Below are 12,694 nucleotides of genomic sequence, written 5' to 3' on the forward strand. Positions count from 1 at the left end.
AAATGAACTTTACTCACTGCTGGGACAATCAGGAAGAAATGTTTTCTATGATTTCTGTGAAAAGACGGCTAATCCATGCCTTTGTTGCGAGCTGAGAATGAAGCAAAGTGTGTGTGGCCCTCAAAACTTGCACGAACACTCAAAAGCCACAGTAAGAGCATGCACCCACAAACAAGGAACAATTCCTCAAGGCAAAAACGTCCAAATACAAAACAGACCATTTTTCAGTTTAACAAGTAAAGAATGAAATCTTGAGCAGTAGAAAAGGTTTTCCGTATAAAATCAGCACAGCACTGAAATAGTAATTTTATATTTATGTAAAAATGAGCTCACATACAGCTTCTCGACAACAAGACTCTTCATTGGAACTTAATCATCTGCAGTGGGCGTTCCTTCCTTTCATTAGTGAAAGTGACACAGACAGGACTTCATCATCCAAACCAGCGCTCCCTTGATTAAAGAGGTGCAGCATATCTGTCATTACTTGATTCTGAAGATATACAAGTTAGTTTAACAAACAGATGAATGATCTGATGTTGTAACCAACCCAAAATAAAATACATTCAATAGAGCTGATTAAAAGCAGTGCTGCTGCAGACAGAATAAAACAGTGTTCCTCATTACAGATGAAGTTGTTTACAACAACAAAGTAGCACTGGAAATTATTTGGGAAAAGATCCGGACATGGTTCCAGTTGTTGCAGTCTTTCCTTGTGTTACCAACTAAAGAATAAAGGATTATAAACATATAAATATCAGTTGAAATAGGGAATTGTCCCTTTCGTACATATTTGCGGTGCAATTTAGCTCTTCCTTTGTTTCATGAACTTTTCCATGCTGTGCCATTATAACTTTTCTCAGATCAAGCATGTATGTGTGTGTGTGTGTGTGTGTGTGTGTGTGTGCGTGCGCGCCTGTGACTTTCATGTAAAATTGCATCTAGATTTCATCAGCTGTCAGATCACAGCAGGGAGCGCCAATCTCCATCCTCCCAAAACACAGATAATGATGCGATACCTCAACATTTCACAAACAATGTGTCAGATGTGGTCCGTCTTTGATTTAAACAAGTATTGATCCTTTTTAAGGAGGTGTAATGATCAAAATTGGAGTGGAGGAGTTTAAATCCCCTGACTGAATCAATGAGGCATTAGATGAGCTTTAAAATGCTGTATTTGATTTGACAGATATGCAATGGAGTACTGTAGTTAGAAGTCTGTCAAAAGAAAACAGTTAAATATTAGTCATTAGTGAGGAGTGCACTGGTGTCATTATGTCGTCCTTCATCTTGTCATGTTCATCTGCTGATTTAGTATCGCAAAACTGATCATTTCAAGACCATAAATGACAGCATAGTGGATTACTGTATTTTACCTCATATCACACATACACGTAAGATTAAATCCAATGCTTCGGTCCTTTGAGCAGAAATGGTCACCAAAATATTAGCACCAAAGTGGCACTTCATAATAAAGGACTATCAAATCAAAAACTGTATTGAATTCAACTGACCTCCAACAAAAAACTGCATAATGAGCCACAATGAACTGATAGCAGTGAAATTCAAGACTGCTGCTACTACTGTACCTGCCATGACCGTAAGCCTTACAGAAATCCAAAGTCAATCCAAAGGTTTTTTTTTTTAATAAACATCAATACACGTTGTAAGACAATACAGCCCAGAGAGCCAGGGGGCTCAAAGCAGTACAGCTAACAAGTTAGCACACATGTGCAAACACAAGTCATGTGTACTTGAACACACACAAAGTCTGTGTGGGAGAGAATCAATGAAAACAAAGCACAGCTGAAACATGCTATAAACAACTGCACAAAACAAGTCAGTAGGTCTGTACTTTTATAGCTGCACTGCTGAGTCACAGTGTTGAGCACCCATAATAAAAAACGGACTTTCACTCTGAGGTTGGTGAGACACTGTAGGGGAGAAGATCTTAAATTTCATTCAGATCATTCAAAACAACTTTAAAGCCTTAATCCATTGACCTCATCATCACCCCCATTTAATTTCAGCCTCTCTGGAAACCGTCTTTCCCAAAAAAGTAATATCTGATTATCTCCACAAGCAGCCGACTCGGTGCTTATTAGAGTGGGTAGCAAACAGTTGACCCTCTGGATTTTTTGAACAAAGGATTTTAGTGCCCTAACTGATATACTGAGAAATGCAAATGTGCCACAATAAAACATTAAATGATCTTAACACCGACTGACCAGACTGTCAACACAGAATAAATAAATATGAATAATATGATTTGCCAATTGCCACTGAATAAATCTGTTGTGCACATGAAGTAGGGTTGGCCTTCAAATGTCAAGTGTCCAAAGTCTGTGTCCATTTCTCTTCAATATGATACCAATACCATGTTTTTATTCATATTGCACCTTTCTTATTTCACTCAATATTAAAGTCAACTCCCTATAGGAAGGCCTGCAAAACAAGCTCTACACACCAAACAAAGACATTCAAAAACATGCAATAAAACACAAGGTATGAAATGCAGACCGTCATAAGTAGAAGCAGAACCTGCGGGAAAACAACAATGTCCAATCTGTTCTGTGCAGTCTGACATTGGCAACAAGTGATGAATAAATTCACTTCACAGAGGAGACAAAGGCAACCAAACCCACAGACAATAAGCTGATACATGTTTCATCAAGCAAAAAAAACAAACTGTGTACAACTTGTACGTTTCACTCTGTGTAGCAAGAGCCACACTTTCTTCAGACTTGTTAGCCGACTGACTCCTAGACCAACTTTTCTGTTTTGATATCAAGCCCGCTAACTCTGCTCCATGAGTAAAGCGAAGTCTGGACTAAAAACAAAGTGGACCTAGACTTTGCAGTGTCAAACGTTTTAGCACTTAGCCTTGGCCAGTGAACAAGGAAGGTAGATTGCCCTTTGGTATAAGACTGTAAAAAAAAGGGCTTCTGTTCTTCTTTCTCAATCACTGACTGAAATTGGACAGTTTTCAAAGTGAGGTTGACAAAATCACCACAGCCCGTGTGCGACTGTAAATTCAAGTGGAGTGAAATTATTCAGTCATCCCTTTTCCACTGTTTTGTTTCATCAAATCTCTTCCCTCCCTCTCTCTCTGAGAACTTTGATTCATTACTAACCCCGCAGTCTTTCCCTATCTCGCTGACGTGCTTGATGTCCCCACTGTATATCCAAGTCACCATATCTCTCTCTCCACCCACTCGCTCAATATTGCTCTGCCTGGCTTTTCTGATTCCCTGCCTCTTTCACCCCTGTACGATCACTTTTTTTTTTCAGGAGAACAAAAGATTTCAGGAAGCGAGGTTTTTACAGTGGAGAGTCATTATTCTCTCTCCTCTCTCCACCTACAGTGCCTTCCTACCTGAGCTCCTCTGGGGGAGTAAAAAAAAAAGCACAGTGTGCATGGATAATTCTGGAAAACAACAATGAGATATTTCATCCACACGTACACACACACACACACACACACACACACACACCACACAATGGACACGCAAAGGTGCCGTCTCAGCAAAGTACTGGCCATATTCATTAGCCACTTAGAAATGCTGTGTTCATATGAATCAAAGCAAACTGCTTACACGTAATCTTGTCACCCGCGGAGTAAAATATATCGGGTTCCTTATTACAGCCGGTGTGGAGCCAAAATAAGTGAATGGACTTGTTGTACAAAATGTGTGCCTATTGCAGAGAATGTGTTTGTGTGTGCGCGCCCTTGTACCGATCATACACAATAAAGTGTAACTGAATTGTACAACATTTCTGTTTTTGTACTTTCTTGCCTGCCTCTGTGTGTGTGTGTGTTAGTCCCTTGCTTTTCGTAAGCCTACGCGGGGTACAGTACAGTAAATTACATCATGTCTACAGCAGGAGAACAGGCAACCAGAAACCTTTTTACAACACATGCTAAATCCCCTTTTTTCACGGCAACCTACAGAATTACAATGTACTCTTTCAAAACAGGCAATACTGTTGTGTTCGTAGGTGTGTGTGCGTGTGTGCAAAGTGCAGACGTAAGCCTAGGAGGTAAAAAGTTACAGTGGTGATTATAGTAATTATGGTTTCAGGTTTTTGCATATTCCTTCAGATGGACCACTAGATTACCAGACAGTTTTGGCAGAGAGAGAGAGAGGGAAAAAGAAAAGAGTTACTGTTGGGGGCGAGGGAAGGAGGGAGGGAGGAGTTGCACTGAGGGAGCAAGAAAGAAAGACAGAGGGAGGAAAAATGGCTAAAAAGGGGGAGATGTGGAAAGGAGAGCAGGAGAGGAAAAGAGAGTTACAAAGGAAGAGAGAATGTAGTGGCGAAAGATACCAAGAAGAGAAAAACTAATCCTTCAGGCGGCTTCCCAGCGCTTCTCAGCCCGCTTGCTCGCTCCCTCCTCCTCCTCTCCCAAATCCTCTCTCCACACTCAACCAGGAGTTGAATGGGCTTTTACAGAGCAGGTTTGTTTCCTATCAAAAAAAGGAGCGTGAATGTCAAATTCTCCACAAAAAAAGAGAGGAAAAAAAAAACAAAACACTTTCGTTCTTTTCCTTCTCTTTCACTCTCTCCATTTCTGTTTCCCTTCTGTTTCTACTCTTAACCTTGTCCCCCCTTCCTCTTTTTCTCTCTCCGTCTCCTCTCTCACTCTCTCAATACAGGACAATGCCCCGAAACAAGCTTTCAGCGAAGACAAAAAGGACCCGGGTCCCAGACTCGTGGACCCCCTGTTGCGGCACGTCGTCTTTTCTCAATAGGAACTTAATTACATATTCATGGTGACACAAATAAGACTCCCTTGCTCCAACACACCACTCAGCCAAAGCACCCAGCACCCATCTGCTGGTCGTGTGTCTGAACTCAAGGAATTGTTCTTTTCCAAACAGAGCACACGCATGTAGAAATGTGTTGTCTTTGTGTGTCTTTGTATTTGTGTGTGTTTAAGGAGTGCCACCTATGCAATGCTGTGGCTCATAAAATTTAGCACTGCAGAAATCTGCGATAACGCTGTAAAAAAATAAAAATGATATGTACATCCCCAAATCTGCGTCGTTAATACAAGCGTCATGAGCAAAAAATCTGGAAACGCAGCAGATTGGTTCTTTGGCATGAATCCAAACAAAGTGTGAGAGACAGACACGGGGAGGGGAAGGGGGATTAAGCTGAAAAGGCAGGAGTTGGTTTCTTCATACACACAAAAAAAAGTGTCTCCGGTAATCGCTTGCCTCCAATAAGCACAGTGTGCCGCGCATTGTTCTTGAAGCAAGTAAACCAGCCCGGGCTATTTACTGGAGGTTTTACGGTATCAAATAAAAAGAATATATAGACCATGAACAGCCTAAGCTGCCGGCTGTGGATAGAGGCAAGGTCTTAAAACAAAGAGACACAGGGTGAGATTTCAATGGAGAGCAGCTGGCATGGTGTGGACCTCCATTTCTCTACCTGTCTCCTTCCTTCTTTACTTCCCTTTTCCCTTCCATCTATCTGTATAGGGCCTGTGTGTGTGTGTGTGTGTGTGTGTGTGTGTGTGTGTGTGTGTGTGTGTGTGTGTGTGTGTGTGAGTGTGAATGCGTAGGCAAACTCTCTCCCTCCCTCTGGCTGACTGATGAGTTTCCACCATGTTTCTGTGACAAAACACACACACACAAACACATAATGTCCCGCTGCTTGTGGGCCCCGTCCAGAAGCACAACAATATGTCCACTGTTTGGGCCACACTCTAATTAAACAGTGTAAATCTAACTAGAGAAAAGGGACCAAGTGGTGAGAGACAGTAGCAGAGGAAGAGAATAATAAAAAAGGGAGCTAAAAGTGAGAGAGGCAAACAAGAGTGTCAGAGGTAGCAGATGGGAATGAGAGAAAGCAGGACAGAGAATGAGAGATGGTGTCAGAGAGAGAAATGAGGACAAATGACAGGAAAGAGGAATTGAGACGATGGACAACAGTACCACAATCTGTGGCCTGGCACTCGTGGCATCGATTCACTGAGCCCAACTGTTTATTATGGGAATTAAAGACGCCCAGTTTCTACTTGCAGTATGCTGCAAAAAATGACATCAAGAGAATTCATCTCAGATTAAGCTTTACCAAAATAATTTGATGGCACTTTTCTGTGATCTGTAATGACAAAGACAAATAAGAACTTTTGGCTGTTATACTCTACTCTGTTTCTGGATGTGTTTTATCTGGAAGTGTCGTATAATAACATAACTTTAAAGACAATGAAATAAGTGTATGTCTGTATCCGTGATGAAAAACACTAAAATAGGGTTATCACTTTTTGCAGTGCAGGACTGCCTGGGACCAGTGGGAACTATATAGTAGGCCATTGATTGGGAACTCTCCGAACACCCGCCTCACACATAGACAGGCACACACACACACATACACACACACACACACACACACACACACAACTAACTAAAACAAAAAGCCTGGAAATGAGAGCCCCAAATGAGGCCTTAGGTTTCGCAGGCCATGAAAAATTCATAATTCCAGATCTTTACATGAAACTCTAGAAGGAATTAGGCCTAACAGCAGGAGACACGGGGAATCAGTTTCAAAACATTTAGCTTCTCCTTTCTCTTTTTCCTCTTTTCTCTCCAGCTCAGCCCGTCTCTCTAGTAAACACACACGCTCACACATAGTCAGACACACACACACACACACACACACACACACACACACACACAGGGAGGCATTCTTATGTTCCATCCTGGGTTTTCCCCTGCGGAGAGTGAGAGATAGTAAATGGTGCGAGCGGTGTGACGCAGTTTGTCGACACAGCCATTTGAAAAGCCACGAAAACCGAATCTCATCTCTGCTCTCCTCAAAGAACAGCATGCCTGCAAAGTTCTCCGTCGCTACACAAACAACCCACGTTCAGGCTCTTGATTCTTGAAATAGGCCAGAGCTGTAATTGCGATGTGTTCCAAGTAAACCATATATAAAATGCACAGAACTGTAGGTGGACAGACAAGGTCCAGCATTTTCACAGCCCAACATAAAATCTACTGAGTAAATGGATGAACACACAAGGCCACAGGCAAGGAGAAACAAAAGAAAAAAAAAAAAGGTCAGTAAAATCCATTCAGCAGCTAACAGAGGACGCAGACTGAAAGGATAGAGATAGAGAAAAGGTGGGTGGAAAAATGCCTCATCACTGGTCACACTTAAAGTAAGAGTCTATGAAATGTACGGATGAGTAAGCAAGGATAAAACATAAAAAAAAGAAGGCAAAGAGGTTGAAGGAAATCTGCCATCACTAGGCTGCTGCTAGCAGCAGGAGGGTCTTCTATACAAAACAACCCCAGACACAGTCAAAGACTTCCTTTCACACACTCCCGTGAACGCCTGTCCAAGCACACACACAAACGCACGTAATTGTACGCTCACATACACACACACAGAGAATGCAGACAGAATGCAGCATTGTTTGACCACAGAAATATCTCGCTGTGTGTGTGTGTGTGTGTGTGTGTGTGTGTGTGTGTGTGTGTATGTATGTGTGTGTGTGTCAGTCAGCTTGTCAAGTCCGAGTGGAGTGATCAAAGCTGGTACAAACCACCCAGAGAGATCTCTCCCTTCCTCATCCATTCATCCTTTCCCTCTCTCACACTTTCTATGTCCCTCTGATACAGAAAAAGCATCAAATTTACCACATAAAACCTGCTCGGCCAATCGCCTCGCGCTGGCTGGAGTAGCACAGCCAATCAAATTGGCCTATTTAGTTCCAATAATTCCCAGCTGTCCCCCTACAAGTACTGAACCCTGGATGGCTGCAGTGCACCATGGGACAGGATCAGAGCATAATGGGAGACAGCATGGGAGCTCTGGCAATATCATAATGCCAAGTGCGCACACACACATACACATACATGCAACAAAACACCATGTGAGCTCTGCTGGAGCACCGTTATGATGCCAAGCTGACACACATGTATAAAATCACACAGTCTCCCACGTATAGACATTCTGGCGCGTGCACACACACACACACACAGACCACAGGAGTTCTCTGAGAACATCCCTAAGCTGCCAAGTTCATGAGCACATACACTCACACACACACACACACACACACTCACCTCATGTGAGCACTTTCAGTACATCTTTACACCTCAGCACCACACATATACACCTACACACCTGCACAGACGCACAAACTTGAACACACACCCACATATTTATTTCAAACTGCATTGCTATCTAGTTTAAGAATATATATATATATATATATATATATATATATATATATACACACACATTCAAACAAAGAACCAAAAAAAAAGTATCCTAGAATAAATGTGTGTGAAATATGAACGTCTGTAACCAGAAGCCAGCAGCCAAACAGTGGAATCTAATATGACGGGGACTGCACACAGGCCGGGCCGTACACAGCAGAAACACACCAAATGTTTAACACCATATAGCAGCTGAATGGTAGAACCTGGCCACATCGCAGCTTAGTCATCATAATAAACAAGGGGACTTCTCAGACTTTGGAGAGTGATCTTGACACCTATTCATTCCAGATCAAATGTAAAGGGGGCTTAGCTAATGGCTTTTTAATAGGCCAAGAGGCTTGAGGGTGGGGCTCAATTTGAAGGCTGACACATGCACTCAAGCTGGCATGAGAAGATCTCAACTAACACTCTCCTCTCATTGTGTGTGCACATGTCTTTGTGCGCACAAGTGTGTGTGTCTGTGTGCAAGAGACTTTTCCATAGTGTAGCGCAGTTTCTATAGCTCTGCAAAGGAGAACGAGGACTACATGCCAGATTAAATAAAACTAAAAAAAGGTTCATAATTAAAAGCTCGGGAGAGACCTGGATATTTAAAGTGGAACGACCTGGATTGAGTTTGCTCTGTATGGGATGTTGTTTTCAAAATACATTTAAAAAAAAAAAAAAAAAAAAAAAAAGAACTGGAAATTTTGAATACTTGAGGGTTCTCATCATTCATCATTATTAGATTTGAATCCACAGCAGCTCCAACATCATTTCCACAAACAGCATCATCCTGACCATCATTAGTCATCACCTCAAAAACAAACTGAGCTATTAAACTGACCAAACCACATATTCCACCATGAGGAGTTAAACTGGAGGCAGCAACTGGCTGTAAGACACTCAATGCTGCATGAGCAGAACTAAATGGCTCAATCATTTGGTTGAAACAATTATTTGTATTTCGCCTTCAAAAGACAAAACGCACATAGAAACACAAGAGTTTGAATCCAAGGTCAACATGTTTGTGTGTTTTGCCCCATTCAACAGAACAACTAATGCAGTGGCTCCTCGCAGACAAAACCAACTTCAGAGACATGAGTCAAGTTGTTTGGAACAGAGAAACAACAGCCAGGGACATAACAGACAAGCCCAAACTAGGAGGGAGAGGAGAATCAGATAAGTCTAAACTTAAAAAAAAGGGGGGGGGGCAGAATGAGGGGGAAACTGCACTTTTCAGGAGTGTTCAAAGATTGAGGAGTTTCATCTGCCTGGAAAAACATCGACAGTTTTAGTTTCCAATTATCAGATTTCTCTACCAAAGTCAAACTGAGGCGCATGTTGTTGCGAGGTGCAATTTATCAAGAGGTGGTGTGAAAGCCTACTCAAATCGTGTCCCTAAATTGCAATGTATCGATTTAACAGTAAACCAATAGAGAACGGTCATAATGAATATTGGTGGGTGTTGCTGAAATGTTGTTCCCCAGGGCAACGAGAGAAAGGTGGCGGCAACATCATGTCCAATTACTGCCCAAATTCAACACAAAAAACCCAAGGCCAATCGGTAATGTCGATACCAATTTACTGACTACATGCTGGTGTAGACTGGGCAAGTTACTGTATCATTTCAAGTGGAGTATAAGTTGTATAATAGAGGGTAAAGATTAAGGTAATACAGAGTCCTGACGTTATATTAGAATATTCCACTTACAGACTATTACAGGGTATAAAACCCACCTTAAGTGGCCGTGATAAGGTCAACTTCCCAGGTTACTGAGGCCATACAGGAAATATGTGGTGAATTAAGCAGCTTGGGAGAACAACAGAAGGGTTGGACATTAATGCTTCTGGATGAACATTAACAAGAGAAGGTCACTGAGAGTGTGAAAGAGAGAAAGATGTTGCCCCCCTTTCCCCTCAGCAGTCCGCCACACTGTGAATCTCACAGAGCTCTTCAACGGAAATAAAAAATGTCTTAACGGCATAAAGTTAGGCGACTTATTCGGGCTTCGTTCAGCCTGTGACCTGCGATATCAGCCGCCGCGTGGCTGCACGTCGCTCCTCAGAAATATCACTTTAATATCGTTGCTATGCTTCACCAGGGGCTCACAGCGCCGCTGATACACAGCACCAAATCACCCGAACAGCCGAGGAGTTCATACACTCACATACGGCGAGCTCCCCTCGGGTTCTCTCATAAGATAATGATGATGGTGACTTGATGATATTGTGGCATTTCATGTTCTCGTGATGCGTGCAGCGCGTTTCTTCTGGTTCTCTCGAGGTTTTTGCTGTGAGATTTGTATAATTGCCTGGAAGCTTCAGGCGGCTGAGTGTTTGTGACTTCTGATCAATTTTCCAATCGGAGCAGCGAAGCGTCGCCTCCGTTTTATTGCGAAGTGCACTGCAATGAGACATTCAGTCGGCTAATCGTGGACCCCCAAGTCCTGCCCTTCACAGTTTTCACCTTCATTTAACTGCAACCTCGGAGTTGATCCAGACCTGAAACAGGTCCTGATGGAAAAATCACTGCAATAGTCTATTTAGCTCCGACAGGGACCTGAAGTCCCCCCCGTGTTCCTCGGGAGTTTTTTGCGGCCACATACGCATTTATCTGCTTCTCGATATCGAGTCTAGACCACATATTCGTCAGCCTTTTTTAATTATCAGTTTATTTTTCAGTCTTCGTAAATTAATTGGTCTATTAGTAGTTAACGTGGGCTTCGAGTTTCGCCTCTCAGTTTGTACAGCACACTTTAAAAAGGCAGGGAAATGCGCAGTTATACATGTTTGTTTACACCTTGAGACACTGACCGTAAAGGCATCCACTCATCAGCTCCATTTAAATGGAAATATGGCAAAAAACAAAAGAAAAGTACACCTCCCCGGCAGGAGCTACTTCTGCCTCCCCGCCTCCTAACAGCCGCCGCCGCCGCTTCCACACAGCCTCATCCCGGAGATGAAGGGAAGCTTTCATCGCTCGGAAACATTTAAGGTGTGATATTAAACAGGTCTGAGAGAAGACGCGCTCTCCAGCCTTACCTTGGCCGACTCCTCGCTGTACGAGCACCAGGAGAACCAGGATCCCCGGCGCGGCGCACATCCTCGCCAAGCTGCTACCCCGGTGTCCTATTCCACTTCTCTGTCCACTTTTCCCCATTACAAGCAACGCGCAAAACACATAAACACACAAAACTCCTCGGTCCACGGTGGGGGAAATGAGAGCCCCCCCCCCCCCCCCTCACTCCTCCACCACAGGGTCTGCTGGTGAATCAAACGAGTCCAAAAACCAAAAGGTGGGAGGGTGTACAGCCTCTAGTCCCGATGTCCAAGTCCGTCTGAGAAGGCGCAGGTTACGCGGTGAGCAGAGAGAGGTGGAGATATCCACGGGGTCCCTTCACTCGTGCCGGCTGCTCTGCTGCCTCGCCACGAAGCTCTGCTCTGCTCTCCGCGCGCTCTCTCCGTTTACGCAGAGAGAGAAATGCCACCGCCCTCCGGCTACCGCTCTCTCTCCTTCTCCCTCTCCCCCCTCTCTCCTACTTTACACTGTGTATTTGATGTACAACACAAATAAAAACATCTCTTAATAACATGTCTGACGAGGGATATTTTTGTTGTTTGATACAACACATATATCACATTTAAGACTTAAGAGTAACCTCGTCATATTTTCCTGAAGAGACTTTTAGAGACAGATTATTTTTACTTTTTGGATTTTTTTTTTTTTTTTAAATCTCCAGGTGCATTTCTATAATTCGGAGGTGTTTGTCTCTACTGTATCTGCCTAGTGGTTTGTTGTTGTTGTTGTTTTTAATCCATTGTATCTATCTATTGTTTGCGCGTGTGGGAGCGTGCGCGCGCCTATAATTGCTGCCGGTGTGGAACAAACCAGAGAGCCACGTTTTCTCCGCGAGCTCACCGACTGATGTCTGCCCCCTGACGGCCACGTCCGTTGGGCCTGCAAAAGAATGTACTGCACGTGTCCACTATATTGCAGCCAAAGTACACATATAAAATAACTGTAAAGGGTTATATGAAGAACATGATAGAACTTTAGAATTGATTTGCTTTATCTTGGTGAGTGTGTGCAGTAACTTACATGTAATGACCATCAAATGGAGGTCACTCACCCAGCTATTGTACATTTACCACTTGCTGGGAAAAGGTAAGAACACAACATCGACAAGAGCAAAGTAATTTCTTCAAATCTATCAAGAGTTGACAAAAGCAAATATGAAAGGCTTTTCATTTTACAAGGACAAGTCGCCATGCTACAAAATAATGATGTTTCCAGGAAAAATGAACAATCACGTAGTAGCTATACCCTCTTAACATGTTGACCACAGGTTTGTTTTACTGGCATGGTCCCATATTTCAAGAAAAAGACAAAAACATTTAAGTGACTGATGGATAAACTCAAAACAAGCTCAATACATGGTATGTGTGTTTGCAGCACACACATACACACACACACT

General features: G+C 42.9%; 1 protein-coding gene across 1 annotated transcript in view; it reads right to left on the reverse strand.

Moving 5' to 3' along the window:
- Nucleotides 1-11,379, reverse strand: part of LOC139283942 (netrin receptor UNC5C-like) — a 172,683-nt gene extending 161,304 nt beyond the window's left edge. Inside the window, exon 1 of the mRNA XM_070904049.1 lies at nucleotides 11,262-11,379. Coding sequence (XP_070760150.1) covers nucleotides 11,262-11,379 — 118 coding nt within the window. The remainder of the gene's footprint in view (nucleotides 1-11,261) is intronic.
- Nucleotides 11,380-12,694: the final 1,315 nt, after the last annotated feature.

Source organism: Enoplosus armatus, chromosome 4 (genome assembly GCF_043641665.1).
Source record: "Enoplosus armatus isolate fEnoArm2 chromosome 4, fEnoArm2.hap1, whole genome shotgun sequence".
NCBI classification, from domain to species: Eukaryota; Metazoa; Chordata; class Actinopteri; order Centrarchiformes; family Enoplosidae; genus Enoplosus; species Enoplosus armatus.